The 21,783-nt window shown below is 37.7% G+C and overlaps 1 protein-coding gene across 3 annotated transcripts in view; it reads left to right on the forward strand.

Moving 5' to 3' along the window:
- Positions 1-8,020: 8,020 nt before the first annotated feature.
- Positions 8,021-21,783, forward strand: part of LOC125834754 (pentatricopeptide repeat-containing protein At1g10910, chloroplastic) — a 30,803-nt gene continuing 17,040 nt past the window's right edge. Inside the window, exons 1-5 of one of the 3 annotated variants that reach the window (XM_049513902.1) lie at positions 8,021-8,308; positions 8,533-8,617; positions 10,591-10,854; positions 11,066-11,368; positions 15,690-15,794. In XM_049513902.1, coding sequence (XP_049369859.1) covers positions 8,067-8,308; positions 8,533-8,617; positions 10,591-10,854; positions 11,066-11,368; positions 15,690-15,794 — 999 coding nt within the window. In that variant the 5' untranslated portion in view covers positions 8,021-8,066. The remainder of the gene's footprint in view (positions 8,309-8,532; positions 8,618-10,590; positions 10,855-11,065; positions 11,369-15,689; positions 15,795-21,783) is intronic. The other 2 variants (XM_049513903.1, XM_049513904.1) reach the window with 2 other exon arrangements.

Below are 21,783 nucleotides of genomic sequence, written 5' to 3' on the forward strand. Positions count from 1 at the left end.
CTTCTTTTATGTCGTGGCACGACGCAAGTTCTGTCTCACTCTCTGTTATTGGGGTTAGCCCTAGTGTCACTAAGTGACCCCAATATGTCATTTGGGTGGAGATGAGGCACTGCAAAACTCAGGAATGACCTGATTAACTGATCCAATCATTTGATTCAACACTTCAATAATCTCCTTCATTTCTTCCAACACCCAATCTTGATCGGTGATCTTTTGGAGAATGATTTGAAATGTATCCTCGACACGATTTTTCTCCCCATTTCTTGACATCCTCCGCTCATGAGAGGGTATGTACCTCCCCCTGCTATTGCATTGGACTTCCACCTCTGAGATTTTAGTGGCTAAGTCGTTTAGCTGAGATGCCAGTTCGGTCAGCGTGAGGTCCTTTTGGACTCCTTGGCTCATTTCGACCAATTTACCACTACTCTGCTCAGCCATGCTCGTCTAAATAGACAACTCAATGAAAACACTAAAAGTAAAGTTAGTGAAATTACAACTAAGAAAAACCAAAATTTTAGTAATCTAAAAATTCTCAAATAACACCACTCCCCGGTAGTGGCGCCATTTTGATGCTTATCGTGACCAACGACACTAACCTATGGTATGAGTGTCTACGATCGTGGATAATATAGTAACCCAAGCAAAGGTTGGGGTCGTGTACCAAGGGAGTGGTTTTGATAATTGATAGAAAAATAAAATTTAGCTCTAACTAGTTGTAGCTAAAGACATTGACGAACAAAAGCATAGTAAATTAAAGGGGGTGACACAAAAGTGTCAAATATCAAATGGGGTGTTTTGTCACAAGTAGTAAAAACAGCAACAATAATAAGAAAATCAAGTGCGGGGAAAAGTTCTTAGGGTGTGACCGCAATACAAGTTGAGATAAATTGTTAGGTACATGCTTTCGATAGGAAATTTGCAAGATAATAGTGACTAGGCTAAGCTTTAGATGAACATAAGTTCCCTCTCGGGCAACTTACCCCGTTACAAATGGGTTCCTCTCGGACACCCATTTGACGCATGAAGGCCAGCCTACGCCTTACCCTACTCACTCTCTCGAGCTGAGTGTTAGGATAAGGGACTAGGGCTCACCCTTTCGGGCTAAACCTCATGTCGACCCACTCCTTAGGCCATCAGTCTAGCGGTCTTGCTTTCGCGACATCTCTCTCTCTCGAGCAAGCCGAAAACACATAGTGGTTTTGTATTTGCAACTACAAACCCATTAAATTAAACCACAACCACTAGGTGAAATCACCATTAAAATACATCTAACCTATCAGCAAACAAGACCCAACAATAATATCAACACATATTTGCTAAATCACACCCTAAGAATAGGGGGTTTTTAGCCACACATCAAGAAATAACAAAATACATCTAAAATGATACTAAAATCAAATGGGTGTAAGGAATTAAACCTTGATTTAAGCAAAGGAAGAAGAATGGAGAAGACCCACTTCCAACTTGGGGAATATGAAATTCTTCTTTCTTCAAGTCTCCAAACAAAAAAACCCTCTCCAAACTTGAGAGAAAATATCCCAAAAAAGTACTATTCTATTGTGAAAATTATAATAATAATTCGACTCTCTAAAATTAATAAAGAGTTTAGTATTTATAGACTTCAGAAATTAGTGTTGGCGGATCGCTCGGCGAGGTTAGTCGAGGTCGCCGAATAACTCGGCGACTCACCCTTCTTCTGTCTCATCACTGTTTCGTGCTTGCCTTTAGCATCTTCACATTCTGGACCATTGGCGGTATAGTACTGCTTCGCGGAACTATTCGGCGAAGCTCCGACTGCTCCTTTCATCGCCTTTTTTATCCTTCTCATTCAAGGCTTCGCGTACTGTAACAAAGGGCGGAGTTCGTCCCTTTGGCGAATCGCCAAGTGTGCTTGGTGATGTTCAGGCTTCAGCTTCTTCGTTCTTTTCAGCCTTTTTGTTCCTTTTTGCGCCTAAGTGTCCATGCTTTCACTAAAACTTCAAATACCTGAAACTTAAGAGTTTTCATCAGATATTGAGACAAAATAAGCATTTGAGGACACTATTTCTATCAAAATAAAGCCCTAAATGAGTCCAATTTGTGGACTCATCATAAATGCATCAGAAAACTCTTTCCACATCAAGGGACGCGAATTAATTGGTCGCCCTGCCTTAAAAGATTTAAACCATTCTTCAGTTATATCTTGCAAAAAATAGGCAGCCAACTTAATTGACCTTGTGCTAGAACATTCAAGAGCATCTAATGCTTTCCGAATTCCCTCCAAGAACAATAAGGGGTCTCCGACCTCACTAGCCCCCGTAAATACATGAGGCTTTAACTCAAGAAACTCTCGAATTGACCTGCGAAGTGTCCCATTACATTGATTATGTCCCTTATTCCCTCTAGACAGTGTACTCTCCCGAGGTTTCACTTGGATCTTCCCTACCAAACTTTCCATTGCTTGTTGCAACATGGTAGTTGTCGTGTCAACAGTAGTGTCGTTCTGAGATTGCAGTGGTGGTATCACATCTTCTTCAACAACTAGGTCAGTAGCTTGCCTACTCGGCATTCCCCGACCTCTCCTTCAACCCCAACCTAAGTTTGGAGGCAGCACAACTCTATCTACCATCTGTAATCACATAGACGATATTAGATTCTTAATTGGCTCTAGACGGCTTATAGCATCACAAGATTTATTAAAAAAATGATCGTGCATATGGTGCACCACATATACACGATTAATTTCTTACAATATGTAACAACCCAGAAATCTAGTAAGACCAAGCTAGAGTTTAATGGAAACTAGTAGGTGAGACTAGAGACGTACGTGTGAGCTTTTGAGTTTGATGTTTGGTTGTAGGTTGTATATTGACTTCCCGAGCTTAGGTTGAGGTGTCTAGGGGTTAAACGTCAAGGTACGACCCCCCAAATACCAACCAAGGGTCCTTGGGGAGGACCCTAAAGTCTAACCCCCAAGGCTGCCTAAGTTCACAAAAAGCTGTCAAATAAGTGACCTACGAATGGCCATCTACGACCAGTAGATTGAGTGAACCCCCGTAGGTCATGGGGCGTGGTTCAAGGCCTGGTTGAGGAGCTGAAGGTCAAAACCACAGACCTGCAGCATGCCCAGTAGATCAATTGGCGGACCGTAGGTCCATTGGGCGTGGATTACACCTGCAATCTGCCCAAAGTCGGCCAATAGGTGGGTTAGTTTAGGTAATTCGTTTTTAGTTTGTTTTAAGTAGGGGCTGCTTAATATGGGTTTATTTCATATATATAAAGTATTTTAAGGTATTAAACACCTCATTAAGTCATTATAACCAAGACCCCAAAACAAAACCCAACTATTTTCCCTTTCAAATATTTCTCTCTCTAAGAAGAAGACCTCCATTGAAGAACATCAACAAGGTCAAGCTAGGGATTCAAGATCCATCCTTTTCTTCCTCAAATTCATGTGGAAATCTTCCTAAGGTATGGATTCTTTTCATTCTTGGTTAGCTATCACCAAGAAGCCCCTTCAACTATGTTTTCAAATTCCCCACTTCTAGGGTTTTTCAATCTAGTCATGGGTCTCCTTCCAAAACGAATTCAATTGCTTAATTAAGGTTTATTATGATTTATTATGATGATTTATGATTGTATTAATGGAGTATTGATGGATTTTAATGAAAATCTCCCTTGGACCCATGATTTCCCCTTCTTCCTAAATTGTGAACTAAGGTGTGACTTGATTGATCATGGAAGCTTCACAATTGAATATGTTTATGTTTATTATGTTGTCGAATCATGATATATCTCTATCTAATATGACCATTCTAGAAGTTAGGGTTGATCTTGATTCTTAGTCTTGAAAGGCAATTTGCTAGGTTTGTATATGTTGATGAACATTGTATATAAACTTGTTGATCCACTTGAAAGGTGGACTTGATAATAGTATAATTCTACATGTATTCTTGATTAACCTAAGATTCTAGGGTTGTGTCATGAAAGAGGCAAATTGAGGGTTTAAATGTGATCCTCCAAGTATGATGAACTTCTCCATGTAATGCCTTAGATTAGATCACCTAGACTTGAATTGGTTTAGGGTAATGCTTTTAACATGAATTGGCTTGATCATGATATTATATGCATGTTTGTGAGTACTTGGAGTATAAAGTGCCAATCATGATGCGATTAATGTATTGATGAGTTGTTGGATCATGGTATTTCCTTATCTAATGTGCTATTACTATATGTTTGGGGTGAGTTGATCCATAAGCCCTTGAAGGGCATATTATGAAGGTTTGTGCATGTTGACAAGGTTGTGTGTGAACTTATGATTTATTTAGAAAGTGAAGGTCCTATGACTATTGTGTATATTGTGGTATTGTTGAAAGGCCACTCTTCCCTTACCCTTACACTTGATTATGAATGAATTGTCTAGGATGATGATAATGTTGTTGTCGTGTCGTTGCAAGGACAATTACACACACACTCCATGCAAAACATAATCATGATGTATCAATGGTGTTAATTGAAAGTATAGTTCTCATATGCACCTTTACACATTATTATGCATGAAATGTACATGACCATGATGATTCTTATTGTGTTGATTGAAAGTCCATTCTCATGAGAACACATGATCTTGGTGTGAAAGTTATTCTCACATACTAATTATGATTCTAAAGTTGAAAGTACATTCTCACTTTAATGAATCTATGAGCTATTTTATGAATTGTATTGAACAAAGGGTAGAGCTCTCCTTCACACATGTAAATACAATTCAAGACTAATGACGTATAATTTGGGGAATAATGCTTAGCACCGAGTGGATATGGACAATGAGGTAAAGGCCCTTCCGTCAATGCCAAAGGTTGGGTCATCTAAAGTAAACTCATGAGATGGAAACTCCTCTGCCAATGCAAGAGGTAGGGTTTCTAGAAGCAATCTCCTTATCCCATAACTATGTGCCCACATAGGTATCTTTAGCTAGTGGATCCACCTTATAGCTATACATTTTAATCCTACCTTAGGCAAGTAGGGCACTTTCTTTTGGTGTGGGGTTACACAACATCGAATTCCATGTAGCTCACTTGGTCTATGTTGGTTATGGCTACTTTTCCCTATATAATAAAGATAATGAATGAGACACGAACTATACTATGACTTTTTGGTGAGTTTTACTTAGTAGGAGTGGGGGTATGGGACTTCACTCCCACATTGCACAAGTAGACTTAGTAGGATGTCATGGGATGGTTCCTTTATATTATGATGAGATTTGAATGCATGCATGTGTGTTGAATAGATAGTTGTTATGAATGACTTTCCTTATAATTCAAGTATGTACATGACTATTTTCTTATTTGTGATTATTGCTTATAATGAGGTCTAAGGTTGAAGTGCATGACTAAGGTAGCTTCAAAGGAGTACTTAGTAGGGTTGGTATTATGGGATACCAACCATACATTGCACAAGTGTTTCTTAGGGGTTGCTTATGTGATGATTACTTAATGATGAGATGATCTTGGTATTTGACTTTCTATTATTTGTGATTGGAGGCTATGTATTGTGAAGATTGGGATTTGTATTATGTTGATATTGGAGACTATGCTTGGTATTATATTGATATCTCTCATGTTATAATGAAATGTATGTGAGTTGCCTTATTGGTTGCATTCTCCAACTATTTCAAAGATGATGTTCAAAAATGGCATATAGCATGATTTCAAATGAAATGTCCATTTTCATGCATGTTTTAAATGGTTTTGTGCATGGCTTCCATACTTAGTACATTTTGTGCTAACCCATATTTCTACATTTTCTATAAGTGTAGGCTTTGGAGATATTAGATTTCATCCTCGTGGCTAGGTTCAAAGGAGATCAAGAAGAAGAAGATTGGTGAGTCATCATTGTATTTGAGGGCTCAACCATATGTCCTTTATTGTCTTTCTTTTATGTTTTTGACTTTTTGTAAGGGCCGTGTCCCTAAAGTTGTATTCAAGAGTTTTAATTCAATGTTATAGATGGTTTGAGACATAGTGTTAGAGATTCTCTTTCATTTTTATAAAGAACTTCGATTGTAAAGAAAAGTTTTAAATTCCCACTATTTTCCTATGTTTTTATGTTCATGTATGCTATGAGGCTTGTATGAGACCCCTTCGGGGTCAAGTACGCCGATCACGTCTAGGGGGTGCTCTCGAGGTGTGACAATAAACCGATGCTCTTCGAGTCATACTCTAAACCTAAGGCTCTGATACCAACTCTATCACGACCCAATTCACATAAGTCATGACCGGCGATCAGTAAGCCTAAGCCTACATGGAATGATCCATAAATTTCAACCCTATCAGCATTCAACAAACAACAAACCAACCTACAACAATAAAAACATATAAAGTCTAAGACACCAATATAATCGAAATCAGGGTCTTTCATAAAACTTAGATGTTCCAAGTCACCTTCTCATCAACCCAAACCAAATTCAAATTTACTAGATCGACTCAAAGAGAAAGACTCTAGGATTAAGTACACTAATATACTTTATTAGTTGAAACAAAATATTGGCCCACGCGAAGCAAGTGCGGGGCTTACTGGATCTGGCACTAGCTCTGTCTTTTACTATGCTGGAGTCAAGGATCACCTTCAGTTGAATTAGCCGAAAGAAAAAGAAAGAAGAAGTGGGGTCAGTCACACCGACTGAGTGAGTAACAATGGCAGCCATAGCGTTGTACCTAGGACAGACAAATAAACAGAAGAGCATGTAAACTATAAATCACCATCCAAAACTTTCTTAAATCAATTTATCTATTCATATATGAAAATTGTGTTTAAGATATTTCGATAATCACATCCATCATTTATTGGGAGGATCCAATGCCAGTATCGAGTATACTTTCTGACACTACGGATTTACCATAGCCATCTGACCACCCCGTCAGCTAGGTTCCCTTCTAAAGGGTAGATGTACCACATTAGTTTTCCAACAAGGTGCACCAAGTCTAACGATCTCAACGTTAGAAAACAACGATACTGACAAAGTTAGCTTCCTGGAAATAGTTCCCTGGAATGCAACATACATCATATTCTGCTTGTGTCAAATTTGTATCCCACCATATATAATAACTCATAAATTCAAGAGTAATAGGTATATAACTCACGATAGAAACTATTCAATACATTTTCAAATACTTGATCATACTACCGCTTGTCCGCACACAAAAGATCAATTTTTAGATAAGTTAGTCAGAGCAAGAAAACAAATTCAAAATACGGGATAGTGGAAAATTAACTATGGAAGAATTATCACTCACTATACTCTTGCCAGATAACTTCAATTTGCTCCCAATGATTCCGCCTTCGACATACAGTTATTTAATAAGTCAAGAATGGAGAGAAACAGTTGGGTCTTCTACAATACTTGTTTGTTTTATGTCTTAGAGATGAAAACCTTTACGTGGTGCTGGATTTTGTTGTTGGTTTCCTTTCTCCTTACCTTCTTCCTTCTTTCTGTGTTGCCTTTAGCTTCTATGGATAATTTTTTTCTTTTCCAGAAGCTGGTGCTCCACCGCTTTAAGCTAAAACCATTGCAACTATTTTTAAACCCCTCCCACCGCCTCTTTTCTATTTTTATCTACTAATTACTTATTAAAAATGTGGGTTAAAAGATAGGGCCTAAATAGCTAATGAGTTGGGTTAGGTAAATAGTTGGTTACGTATTTTAAATGGGCCAAGCTCAAAATTTTAAGTCGTCATAGATTTACCGCTTTTATTTCCCCTTTTGCTTCGTTGGCTTCCCTCCATTTTTGGTTCCCACCATAATTGGTTAAATTAGGTTTTAGTCTTTTAACCCTCATTTAATACAATTGACCAAATTGTCAACTTAAAAACTTAAGGACAAAGTCCACAATCCTTCATCCTTAATTACATAATTGTCACCTATACTCAATAATTAAAACTTTTGCCAGTGCCATTTCCATTTAATTTTGACATGTGACCCTTACTTAATTCAAAATCTCTAATGAGGTAAAGAAAGAAGTCGAAAAAAAGGAAAAGGTTTATCAAGTGGGTATTGAAATTGGTGGTTTTACGGTGCGTCTGAGTCGATAATGGCTCTTTCATCACCTTCATTCTTTTCTGGTTTGGCAACTCCTTCCAATAGAAACAGACACATTCACAAGTTTCGGTGTTCGACCTCTGTGGTAACTACAAATTGTTGTAAGCAAGGCGAATTTCAGAATGTGGTCACGGATTATGTCTCTTCAAATCAGTTTCCTGTTTCCCGTACTGATAGACAGTCTGCAATTCTTCACATTCAGGAGTCATCTGACTTGGCTTCTGCTCTTGCAAGGTTTCGAATTAACAGACTCTAATCCTCAATTATTAGATACCTTGAAATTGTAATTTTCGAAATTTATGGTTGAAATTGTAATTGCTTTTAGTATCTATCTGGTGTTGGTTCTTGTATGTGCTTCGACTCTGAAAGTGGTCAGATACCTCATTTTCTGGGTATTTACAACCTTTTTTTGGAACCTTTAGAACATCCATGGTTCAATTGTATTAGCTCCTTTTCAGGCATGGTGATACACTTAAAGTACAAGATATGAATGTGATTTTGCGCTATTTCGGGAAGCTAAATAGAAGACGGGAGCTTTATCAGGTTCTGTCAGCAAACCTATCAAGTTTTTTTTTTCTTTGCTAATAATGATGTCCCAATGTACAAGCACCCAAGGGTGTGGCCTAGTGGTCAATGAGTGCCAGGAGAACCATGAGGTTTTAGGTTCAAATCCTAACAGAGAAAAAAACACTAGGTCATTTCTTTGTATTCTGTTGTATTAATCCACGTGTGCACAAGATGGTCTGAACATCACCGTTATAAAAAAAAAATGATGTTCCATTGTACAATCTGTCTCATGGTTAGGTTATCTTATCAGTAATATCAGCTATTAGCTTTTTTGTTTGTGCATCTTGCAACGTTTCTATCTGATAGGCAGCATTAAAGTGCAGTTGATATGTGGAATTGTTGGGACACTAGAGAAAAGTCTACCTTGTAGAAACTTGATCACCTATATTTGAAGAGTATCGTTCATGAGTTAAATCAAAGTATGTCAGTTCATCGATGGTTGGCAAGTATGATGGTCCTAATGATGATCCTGCATGTATTTCGTGTGTATCTCACGATGGATAAACCTCGCGTATCGGCTTGGGTTACAAGTGTTTTCTTGACCAATTAGAAACAAAGATAAATAAAAACATAGGGCAATAATGGAACCCAGGACCCATATTCTTCTCCAATTTGAGTTCTACTCACATCTCGTATGAATTCAAGAACATATTCAAAGAAAGTCTGACCCCGGTCGGAATGGTTTGTGGGTGCCGAACAACTATAGTGATTGAACCTAATAAGATAGCAACCCAAGAGGTAATAAGTACTTGGTCATGTACTTGGAAACCCCCTATTTGCCAATAGAAATGTTGGCCTACTTCCACACTGGAAATATTGTATAACCCCTTTTAGTACTGATGGAACATGATAGAACATTCATATTGCCTTGCCCTATGAATATATGATTGAAAGGATAACTAGGAACATAACTAATTGAGTTTAAAGTCATAGAGGGAAATAGGATAACATGGCCTACTGCAAGTGCCATGGTTTTGTGAACCATTGGTCGATATGACAATAGGCAGAGATTGATAATAAGAAATGAAAGAGTAAAGAGATTTTTTATGAAGTATGATTGGAGGCTCTTGATCCAATGACTCAAGGTCTAAGGGACTGAATGAGAAACATAAGTTGTGAAATTATCAGTTTGATAACACTTGTGGTCCAAGCCTCCGTGAATGCGACACCTTGCCTCGCGAAAGCGAAGAAAAATCACTGCTGGAAAAAAGAAAATAAAATTTGGTGATGTTGAAATGGTATTTTGCATCTGAAACTCATCCGAACCCCCTCAGGTCCCAGAACCCGAATATAGGTACAAGTCCAAAATCATCATACGCCTATAAGAACCTTTAAACCACAAATCTAAGTCCGATAAATACAAATTTTGGCTTTGGTCAACTCTATGAACGTTAAACCTCTAGTTTAGATTCAAGTGCTCCAAAATCTCCCGTGCCCCTCGGGGACCTGTGCCACCCAAACCTGCAAGTCATAAATCACCACAAGAACCCACAAAAAGTCTCAAATAGGGAAAAAGGGTTCTAGAACTCAGAACGACTGGCTGCTAGTCACAAATCCAGTCCTTCTGATGGTGTTGGTTTGTGCACAACACCTACGGAAGGCAAGATCTTTGGATGGGCAGTTGGCACGCTGACTAGTTTCTTAATAATGCTATGATACCATTTGAAAGATTTAATACAAAAAATGAAGAATGTATTCTCCCAATGGGGTGTTTAAATAGTACATACACCTATTCAGAACTAGGACAGAAATCTACACAATATCTCCCTAATTGAATACAATATTCTTAATGCCAATTTTTTAACATTTTTATTAATTGAATGTCCAAGTATTATGTATCCTTTCATCTTTAAATAGACATGAAATCGTTCAAATTTGGCATATGATATTTGCCTACATGAAAGTTAATTCAATTTATTGTTCTATTTCGTATTTGTGGTATTACGCAGGTGTTTGAATGGATGCAGCAGAATCAGAAGATCAATGTTGCATCATACAGCAGTTATGTAAAGTTCATGGGGAAGAGCCTCAGTTGTGTTGATGCTGTAGAAATGTACAGAGACATCAAAGACAGGTCGATGAAGTATAATGTCTCAGTCTGTAATGCATTTCTTAGTTCCCTGATAAAAAACGGAAAATCGGAGAGCAGTCTCAAACTGTTTACTCAAATGAAGCGAGATGGTTTAGTACCAGATGTATTCACATATAGCACGGTACGCTGGTTCCAAATAGAAATCATTCCTACTTCTAGCAGTTACAGTCACCTAGTTATGTTAAATAGAGTTGTTGAATCAAAGAATTGGCAATAGAAAACATAGAACTGTTTGTTATGTTGCGTATTCCCAAAAGTAAGCTTGTTGATTACACAAACTCTAGTATAATTTAGTGTTTAGCCCCTTTTTAACTTTCGTCTACTATGTTTAGCTTCTTGCAGGCTGTGCCAAAGTAAACGGTGGATACTATAAGGCACTAGAGCTGGTTCAGGAGCTGATGTCTAATGGACTGGAAATGGATAGTGTGACTTATGGGTCACTCCTTTCTGTCTGTGCTTCACATAAAGAGTGCAATGAAGCTGCAAAGTACTTTCAGAAGATGAAAGATGAAGGTCATTCTCCTAATGTCTACCACTATAGCTCTTTGCTTAATGCTTACTCTGCTGACAGAAATTACGAGAAGGCTGAGGTATTGATTGAAGAGATGAGATCTGCAGGATTAGTATTAAATAAGGTTTGTCATTAAACGTTCTTACCTGTGGAGTAATTAAAATGTCAATTTACACATCTTTGCTTTTATGTATGTTTACTGGTTTTAAGATAGCAGATTTGAGAGCAACATTGGAGTAACTGTTTCCAGTAGGCCTTCCAAGAGCCTCTGGTTATTGTTATTGTCAGTATCTTTGTTGACAGGGTTCCGTTCATTTCCTTTTTCCTGGTCACAGTGAAAATAAGAGAGGAAAGAACTGCACGTTAGGAACCAAAGAGAGGTTACAATGCATATGGCATGAACATAACTCCGTCCTCACATGCGGGCCTAATTTTTTTTCTCATGGCCAAGCATGTGAAAATTCTTTTTGACAAAGGTTGACAGTGAGACTTGAACTCTGGACCTCTTTTTGCTCTGGTACAATATTGAAGTGCATGACCATCTCATTTAAAAACAACAACAACATACCCAGTGAAATCCCACAAAGTGGGGTCTTAGGAAGGTAGAGTTTACGTTGTCCTTACCACTACCTCTCCGAGGTGGAGAGACTGTTTTCGAAAGACCCCCAACTCAAGCAAATCAAAGTAATAATTAGACGAAAAAAGGTAGTAGGGAGAAACATGACAACTAATAGCAAAGCAGCGCGGAGTATATATGCAAGGAACCGTAACAACAACAAAGTGTGATCACCTAAACACAGTAAACCACATGATATCATCCGTTCCTCCTCGTCTTTTCTCTCTACTAACATAGCATATGCCACTTTCTTTGCTTCCACTTTACCTTGTACTTCCCCATTCCACCACTAATCCCTTCTATGGCCATCAAATTTGCCCCTCGAAACCCCTAACACCTCTCTAACTGCTTCCTTAATGCAACTGGCTGTCTTATCCCACATGCTATTTGTATCTCCACTACTACCCCAAGTCTCCATCGCCATTAACTTCTTCCCCATCTCCTAGGGCTAAGGCAGGGGTCTAGCCACCCCATTTGATCCTCAGTCGGGCATACAAAGTCTTGTTCTTCCCCTCCCTCTTAATCCCCAAGTCCATTGTCAGGATTTTATGCTGGGTAGTTAGACTCACTCGGGATAACCTTGCAGTCCTTACAAAGGCCTCTTCACCCTTCCGAAAGTAAATAATCTGTTTGAGTATTGGCCACCGCACTACGGAAGGTACCCAAGTGGTCCACTTTTTTTGGAAAGCATGAATTAGCTATCACCAACGCAAAAGCTCCAGCACAATCTAGAAGCAACTCCTTCATTTCTCACCCCAAAACAAAAACCTCCATGCACCTTGTCATAAGTGGTTGACCTGTTGTGACCATTGAAATCTCCGCCAAAATGAATAGCTTCTCAGAAAGTTGTTTACCCCTCACCACCTCGTTCAAATCCTCCTACAACTTAGAAGCGCTTCTTGACCTCCTTATTTAAAAGTTTAAGCTATTAGATAAAACACTTTTTCATTTATTTAATTGTGTTTATAACACTTCTCATTTGTCTGAAAGAACCTCGCAACACTTCTTTCTTATATACCGGAGGACAAATTCAGAAAATTCTTCGATAATCCAAAAAGTGAAAAGCTTAATTAGTTAGTTGGTCGGAGGAGTTTTGGTACGGCGAGGGAGGTTTGATACTGTGAGTAGATTCAAGCATTGTTGCCAGTCAAGTTTGGTGATTCTTAGCTGCTTGACTAGTAGTGCATGAAGTACAGAATGTAGCAGCGGTACTGTTCCTCAAAATTGATAATGATGGATCAAGGATTTGGACTTAAGAAATTTACCATGAAAATTTACAAGTAGAAAAGGAGGTCCAATCTAAGTTGATCAGGCTCTTCACTTTCGGTGCCGTACTTGTGTTGACATGACATGAGTTTGGGATCCGTACCAGATTTGGTTTACCGATTTTGGATACTTCCCAAAATCGATGGAGAAATTTAGGATAGATACAATGATTTTCGCAATCAAAACATAAGCTAAGGTGAAATTGAAGAAAATGGAATAACTTGTATGTAGAAATTTCTATGTCAGTGCTTCTCCTATCTCCTTATGGGATCTCCTCGGAATACCTTGCAAGTTTTCCACATAATGTGATAGAATCTGTGATGAAGAAGAGATAAGAATGAATTTTTTTTTTGAAAATGTGAGATAAGAATGAAATTTTACTGGTTAAATAAAGTGCAAGGATCTCCTTATCTAAAAAATAAAGTGCAAGGATCTTAAACACTGCATTAACTAATAACTATGTTGGTATAGAATGGACAAATCTCTAATCTAGATACAAAGATAATGACAATTCGTTTTGTTTCCCAGAATTCTTCTGTATACATATATATTTAAACTAAAACATACCTGTAAATGAGCAGTCGTATCAGTGCATCCCCTGAAATATCGCTTTGTCCTTTGGTTGAAAAGAAGGAAATTTCTGCAATGAGATCATAGTTCTCTCAACTAGCTTCTTCAAGGGGATGGTCAACCCATTGAAATAGCAGTTCCAAAGAAAAAGTACCGTCATCTTTGACCCATGGATGCGCAAGAATCTTGGTAGGAGATAGGGCAAGTTCCCAATCTTTAGTAAGAGGAAGAAGGGATGGTGGTATGATAGCTTGCAGACAATGAGCTGGACAGAGTAAAGATACATGGAATATTTGATAGACTTTGGAAGAAGAAGGTAGCTCCCATTCATATGCTACAGATCCAACACATCGTACAGTTTTATGGTCCTAAAAATTGAGGTGACAATTTTTCGTACTTGTGATAAGCCAAAGAACATTGAAGGTAAGGCTGAACACTTTAGAAAGCCAAACTCTAATCTTAAAGGTAACATCTCGATGATGAGAATTAACTTGCTGTTCCATTGAAGTTTGAGACTTTAAAAGGTTATCCTTGAGAATTTTCAGCATGGCATCACAATTCAAAAGTTGTTCTTCAAGTTCAGCGATGCATTTTTCTCCATGAACAAAAGGAGAAAGGGATGGAGGATCTCTACCATAAAAACAACCTTGAATGGGGTAGTCTCTATGGATGAGTGGAATCCCGTCTTAAAAGAAAATTCTGCCCGTGTGAAAAGAAAATTTTTGCCCGTGTTAAGTACTGACTCCATGTATGAGGTGACTCCATAGCAAAAGCATCGTAACTAAGATTCCAAGCATCTATTGATCACCTGAACCTGTCCATCAGATTGTGGATGGTAAGACATTCCCATTCTTAACCTTGTTTTGCTAAGTCGGAAAAGCTCCTGCCAGAAAGCGCTGAGAAAGATAACATCCCGATCAGATAGGATTGACTGTGGAATGCCATGGAAATGCACAACTTCTCCGCAAAAACCATTAGCAACAATCTTGGAGGTATATGGGTGAGATACTGGGATTGAATGAGAATACTTGCTGAAACAATCTACAACAACCAACATTGTGTCATAATCACCAGATTTAGAAAGTCCTACAATGAAGTCAAGTGAGATATCTTCTCTTATTCTATCAGGTATAGGCAAGGGTTGTAGAAGCCACAACAGGTGCTAAAGCTTTGTAATTGGCCCGTTGACTAATCAAATAGTTCTGAACTTAGAGCTTAACATCATGCTTTGTCCTTGGACAGAAAAAGTTGGAGGAGAGGCGCTTCAAGGTTTTCAAATATCCTTCATGTCCGACAGAAAGTGTGTCGTGAGATTTTAGGGAAGCTTTTTTCATAGAGAAGATTGATATGGAACAATCAACCTTTCCTTGAAATAACGTTTTTGATCCACTGGGTGAAAATTTGGTTCTAAGGAAGGGCCTTGGCGGATGGCTTGAATAATCTCACGAGTATATGTATCTGCCTGGAGAGTATCTTGCCAATTTGAAAAATCCATTGGTACACATAGCAAGAGCCGGAGATACAGCATTTAATTGTCTCCTTGAAAGAGTATCAGCTCCCAAATTGTCTTTTCCTACTTTGTAAGCAATTGTGAAGTTGTGAAGGGAACCAATTTCGGTAATAATCTTTGCTGCTCATTAGTGGTAATATGTTGGGAAAGGAAATACTTGAGGCTGCAATGATCTGTCCGGGCATAAAAATGATGGCCCAAGAGGCAGCGTTTTCCATTTTTGCAAAAGCTAAAACAAGAGCAAGCTATTCCTTATCATAAATAGACTTCACGCTACTGGGAAAAGGAAAGTGCTTTGCGAAAGACAACTGCACTTACGGATATTGACTATTTCTATATGGTTGGAACACTGCAATTTAAAGTATGCCTGGAGTCAAACTGTTTATGGGAACTTAGATCATCTTTCCGTTTTAGATTTCCATTGTCACTACTAGCTTTAGAAATTTTCATTAAAAACTCATTGCTGCTCATGGTGTGTTGCAGGTAATCTATACAACTTTGTTGAAGGTATACGTGAAAGGAGGTTTGTTTGAGAAGTCAAAGGAACTGCTAAAGGAGTTAGAAGCTCTTGGCTATGCTAAGGATGAGGTACACTTCTTTTTTTTTTTTTTTAGGATTTCTTGTGTTCAAAATCTTCCCAAACATTTCATTTTGCATTCTAATTCATAGTATATTTTTGACAAGTTTATTGACATAAAGTGATAACGTCTGGAAGAGGTATACGCTTTGAGGCTCTATATTATACTGTTTCTTGGTTATTGCCAGTGATTGGTGTTATCATTAAATTCCATTATAGCATACATTATCCATGGTGCACATCTTCAGAATATTGTCCACGTGGAGTTGCTGGGTGGAAACATATGAACAGTCAATGAAATGAGTTTCAAGAAAAAATAAGGTTAAAAGTAGGTGATTGCAGAAAATTAAATTTTGGAGGACCAAAGGTATGGGCGAATTCTATGGCAGAAACCTTCTCTGATTTGTTTATTATGGTGATTAATAAAAGTGCAGTATAGCTGACTGTTGGGATAGAAGAGGCTAAAATTTTCAGTTTAGAAGGAACATTAGTGATTGAGAAATCAAAAGAATAAGCGAGTTACTAGAATCTTCCTGTGTGGCTTCCAAAGTGAAAATCTCAGTAGTCTCTAGTAACTTTTTTTTTTTTCACTTATAAAAAATCTCATGCAAGGATGGTGCAAGCTCGGCAAAATCCTATCAGTGCTCGTGAGGAATGCTCCCACAAATGGTTTTGAATGATCATGGAAGATGATTTGAAATTAGGAAACCAAAAAGCTCCGACCAAGTTAGCATACTTTGGCTGGTTCTACACATAAAGCTTGTTTTCCACCGGCAAACTTACAAAGGAGGAGCTTCAAATCATGCAGTTGGTGCTATCTATACAAAGAAAGTTTTGAAACTGTGAATCATTTACTATTACACTGCTAGTATGCTTGGCAGATTTGGTGCATGTTCCTGAACCGATGTGGTATTCAGTGGGTACTGGGTAGTGCCAGGCAACTTAAATCAGCACTGCAGCTGGCAAGGACAGAAGATAAGGAAGAAATAGCTGTTGATATAGAAACCATTCCTTTGTGCATGCTGTGGACTGTTTGTCTAGAGAGAAACTGTAGATGTTTGTAGAGGAAAGAGGAAATTGTTGCTTTTGTGAAATATAGATATTTCCAATATCTGAAACTATGGTTTAAGGCTTCTTTTGTTAATGATGTTGATGTAATACTCAATTTCTTCAGATCCTTATAGTTATAAAGGACATAAATCCGACAAACTTTTGTACAACCTTACAACCATTGTGGTACCAAAGTTTTATTAATAAAATTACTTCTTAATTATCAAAAGAAGGTAGTTCTTGATAATGTATTCCCACTGTTAGAATAATAGGAATATGAATAGGATTTCTATACAGTATCTTACGTGGAAACTTAGTTGCACGGACTCTTCACCAAAAATACACTACTTTTGGCGAATCTGACACGCACCCGTTGACAGTTTTGAAGAGTCCGAGCAACATAGCGTGGAAAAGGCTTATCGTAACAATGTAGATAGACAATTCAATAATATTTCTCTCCATTATTTCTCACATGGTATCAAAGTCATAGTGAGAAATATTGGGGACAGAGAAAGCAGTCACTGTGCGCGTTTCCGGTGATTCCTTAGATTTGATTTGTGTAGTTCCATTTTTCGTCAGTGTTGTGCTAAAACCAACACCACCAAGAGGACTAGTATCTCCCCAACCAGCGCTGTCGTGATCCGATGTCCCATGTGCTGCCCAAAATCTATACAACTTTGTTGAAGGTATATGTGAAAGGAGGTTTGTTTGAGAAGTCAAAGGAACTAAGAAAGGAGTTAGAAACTCTTGGTTATGCTAAGGATGAGCTACATTTCTTTCTTTAGAATTTCATTAGTTCAAAAAACCTCCCAAACATTTCATTTTGCATTCTAATTTATAGTATGTTTTTTGATAAGTTTATTGACATATAGTGATAAACTCGAATGGGAGAAGTATACACTTTGAGGCTTTATGTTACACGGATTCTTGGTTATTGGTGTAAACACAAAAAGATTATGATATAGGTGTGTGTCATTAAATTCCAATATGGCATACATATGCCATGGTGCACATCAACAGTCAGTGAAATGAGTTTCTAAAGAAAATAAGGTTAACAGTTGGTGATGGCAGAAAATTAAAGTTTGGAGGACAAAAGGTATGGGCAAAATTCTATGGTAGAAACCTTCCCTGATTTTTTTTAACATGGTCATTCGTAAAAAAGTGTAGTATACTGACTGTTGGTGTGAAAATTAAGAAAAATATTATTGAATTATGTATTTACATTATCACACTGAGCCTTATAGACACTATATGACTATCCCTTTCCACGTAGGATACTATATACAAATCTATTCTAATTCCTGTTCTAACACTCCCCCTCAAACTGGTGCATACAAGTCATATGTACTAAGCTTGTTACATAAGTAATTAATACGAGGACTAGTGAGAGAATTGGTGAGAATATCTGCATGTTGTTCACTCGACTTCACAAAGTAACAATATCACCGGAGAGTATCTTTTCTCTTACAAAGTGACAGTCAATCTTAGAGGTGTCAAATGGGCGGATTGGGTTGAAATTGGAGATATTAAAATAGGTTGAAATAGAAATTGGGTTGGGTTAGGTCCTGACTCGCCCAAGTTTACTTTGGGCTCAAAACGGGTTGGATCTTGGCCTGCCCAATTTGACTCGCTTAATCTCAACAATTTTAATATACTATTATTTATGTTTATAACCACAATTTGAATTTCAACTCAAGATTTTTTTTTTGAAAAAGTTACCAATGGATAGATAAATCCTAAAAGATATAAAATAGATAGTAATTCATACCTTCAATTAAGGCTGGGCACCGGACCGGAATGGGACCACTGGATCGGAACGAACCGGTACAGGACGGTTTGACCGGGTTGTTGACCGGTACCGGGATGAATCGGACCGGAATTACCAGGATGAATCAGACCGGAATTACTGGGATGGAGGCTCGGTTCCGTCCCGTCCCACTATATACCGGGATAGAACCAGGACGGACCGGAACAGAACGGGATGGGATAAACGGGACGGCACATATAGCTATTCAAAAAATAATTATTTTTTTTGAGTTATTTTGAATTATGAAAATACGAATGTTTTTTTTATTTTTCTAAGTTTATTAGTTTATAGTATTAAAGTTTTAAAATTTATAATAATTTTACTTAAGTTTATTTTAAAGATATTTTTTAAAATTTTTACTTATATAAGTTTGTAAGTTAAGTTTAATAAAGTTTTTTTTTTAAGCTTTTGAGCTTATGTTTTAAGTTTTCAAGATTTGAATCTTTTGAAGTTTATAAGTTATACTTATAACTTGTAAGTTAAATAACTTAAGTTTGTAATTTTAAAAAATTAAATAAACAAAAAAGAAATGCTAATAAAAGTAAACAATGACAAAAATATTATTTATTATTTTAATTAAAAATGATTTACCGGAACCGGATCGAAACGGAACCGGGATGAACCGGTACCAAATCATGATACCATTCCGTTCTGTGTACCAGTTCAATGTATCCCATCCCGTCCCGAATACTACCGGAACGGTACCGGTACAACCCGTTCCGGTGCCCAGCCTTACCTTCAATATAGGAACATGCATAACATCAATGCAAATAAAGAGTCCTAAAACGGGTAGAAATTGGAGATTAAATTGGGCTCAGTTGATGATTCTCTTAAAATGGGTAAGGACTTGAATGAGTTGAGATTGAACCCAATTCAAATTATCTTGAGCCCAACCCTTAAAATTCTAGGGGGTTACCTAAAATTGGGCTCATTTTTGACGCCCCTAGTCAATCTCAATGTGTTTAGTCCTCTCATGAAGTACCATATTTGATGCTGTATGAAAGGTTGCTTGGTTATCACATACAAGTTCCAATTGACTGATTTCTCCAAATTTTAGTTCTCCAAGCATCTGTTTGATCCAAACCAGCTCACAAGTTGCTACAACCATTCTTGATATTTTGCTTTAGCACAAGATTGAGCAACCACACTCTATTTCTTACTTTTCAAGGATATCAAATTACCTACTACTAAAACACAATATCCGGATGTAGAATGTCTTTTAGAAGGTGATCCTGCCCAATCAATGTCTATTAATCCAACAACCTGCTCATGACCTTGATTCTAAAAGAGTAGTCCCTTGGAGCTGACTTTATATTATCGTAGAATGCAGACAACTGCATCCCAATGACTATAATCCATAAGTTGACTTACAACACTCACAAGAAAAGAAATGTCAGACCTAGTCATTGTGAGATTATTCAACTTACCAACTAGTCCCTTGTATCTTCCAAGATCACTGAGTAGCTCCCATTTTCTGCCAAGAGTTTAGCATTCTGATCCATAAGAGTGCCATTGGTCTATATTCCATCATTCCTATCTCTTCATGAATCATGAACGTCTAAGGCATACTTGCTTTGTGAAATAGCAATACCTGATTTGGACTGAGCAACCTCAATACCTAGAAAAAACTTTAGTCTGGAAATGCTGAAAGAGATGTTGGTTTAATTAGTGATACCATTTTGATCATTGTATGTGATAATGATATCGTCAACTAAACCACTAAATAAATACGTAATTGGGATAGAATGTCGATAAAACATAGAGTGATCAACTTCACTGTGAGTCATGCTAAACTCTTGGAATCTTGTGCTAAATTTTCCAAACCAAGCTTGAGGAGATTGTAAAGTGGTTGGCACAATCGACATACCAGGCTAGACTCCCCCCAAGCAACAAAACCAGAATGGTCACTCCATTTAGACTTCCTCCTCGAGGTCACCATACAGAGAAGCATGTTTAATGTCCAGCTAATAAAGAGGTCAATGTCAGACAATAACTATGGATAGAAAAAGAGGACATGTGCTACTTCATCCATGGGAGAGAAAGTATCACCGTAATCAAAGCCAAATATCTGAGTATGCCCCTTGGCAACAGGCGGGCCTTAAGCCGATCAACTTGGCCGTTCAAACCAACTTTGTATTTTGCTATGTATGGGACAACATAAAGGGGCCATCTATGTATTTTGCCATAAAAGTATCACTTTTTTTACGATTTTTTTATGATAGATGGGTCCTACTCAAAATGTTTGTTTTTAGGAAATTAATGGTTTGTTACATGTGTTGATTGTTGCACTAGGATGAGTTATAGGCCGAAAGTGTTTATCAAGAGACGTTTGCCCCCATTACAAAGATGAGCACTATTAGAATTCTTTTACCCTATGCAACTAATCTTGATTCAGACCTACAACACTTGGATACGAAAAATGCATTTCTTCATGGAGATTTTAAAGAAAGGTGTATATGGAAATTCCTCATGGATTTGAGACTGGACAAAGTTAGGAAGGTGGGCAAACTGAAGAAAACCTTGTACAAGCTGAAGCAATTCCGTAGAGCTTGGTTTAACAGTTTCTCCAAAGCAATGATTTCTTTGGGTTATGAACAAAGCAATGTCAATCACACCCTATTCTAGATCTCTTAAGAAACTGGGTGACAGGTTGCGAGCCAACATAACCACCGATTGAAAGCAATCACTAGTTACTAACAAGGATTGAAGGGTTAGTCGATTAGGAGAGATATCAGAGGTTGATTGGAAGACTCATTTATCTCTCATACTAGACTAGACAACCTATTCAGTCAGCTTGGTGAGTCAGTTCATGCATGATCCCCAGATCCTCATATGCAAGTTAACTTTTACATTTACGATATCTGAAGTCTTCTCCAAGGAAAGGTTTGTGTTTCTCGAACATGGCCATCTCCTGATAGAAGTTTTTGCAGACATGGATTGCGATGCATCTTTAGTTGACAGAAGATTCTACATTCAGTTACTGTACACTATTAGGAGTGAACCTAGTTACTTGAAGAAATAAGAAGCAAAATATAGTTGCAAGATCAAGAATGGAAGTAACCAATGGCTGATTATGTTTCTGAGCTTTTTGGCTACAAAAGTTATTGGAAGAATTGAGATTGTCTGGAAAAGGGAAACTTTAC

The sequence above is a fragment of the Solanum verrucosum genome, unplaced genomic scaffold (genome assembly GCF_900185275.1).
Source record: "Solanum verrucosum unplaced genomic scaffold, falcon-dt-bn FXZP01000073.1, whole genome shotgun sequence".
Classification (NCBI taxonomy): Eukaryota; Viridiplantae; Streptophyta; class Magnoliopsida; order Solanales; family Solanaceae; genus Solanum; species Solanum verrucosum.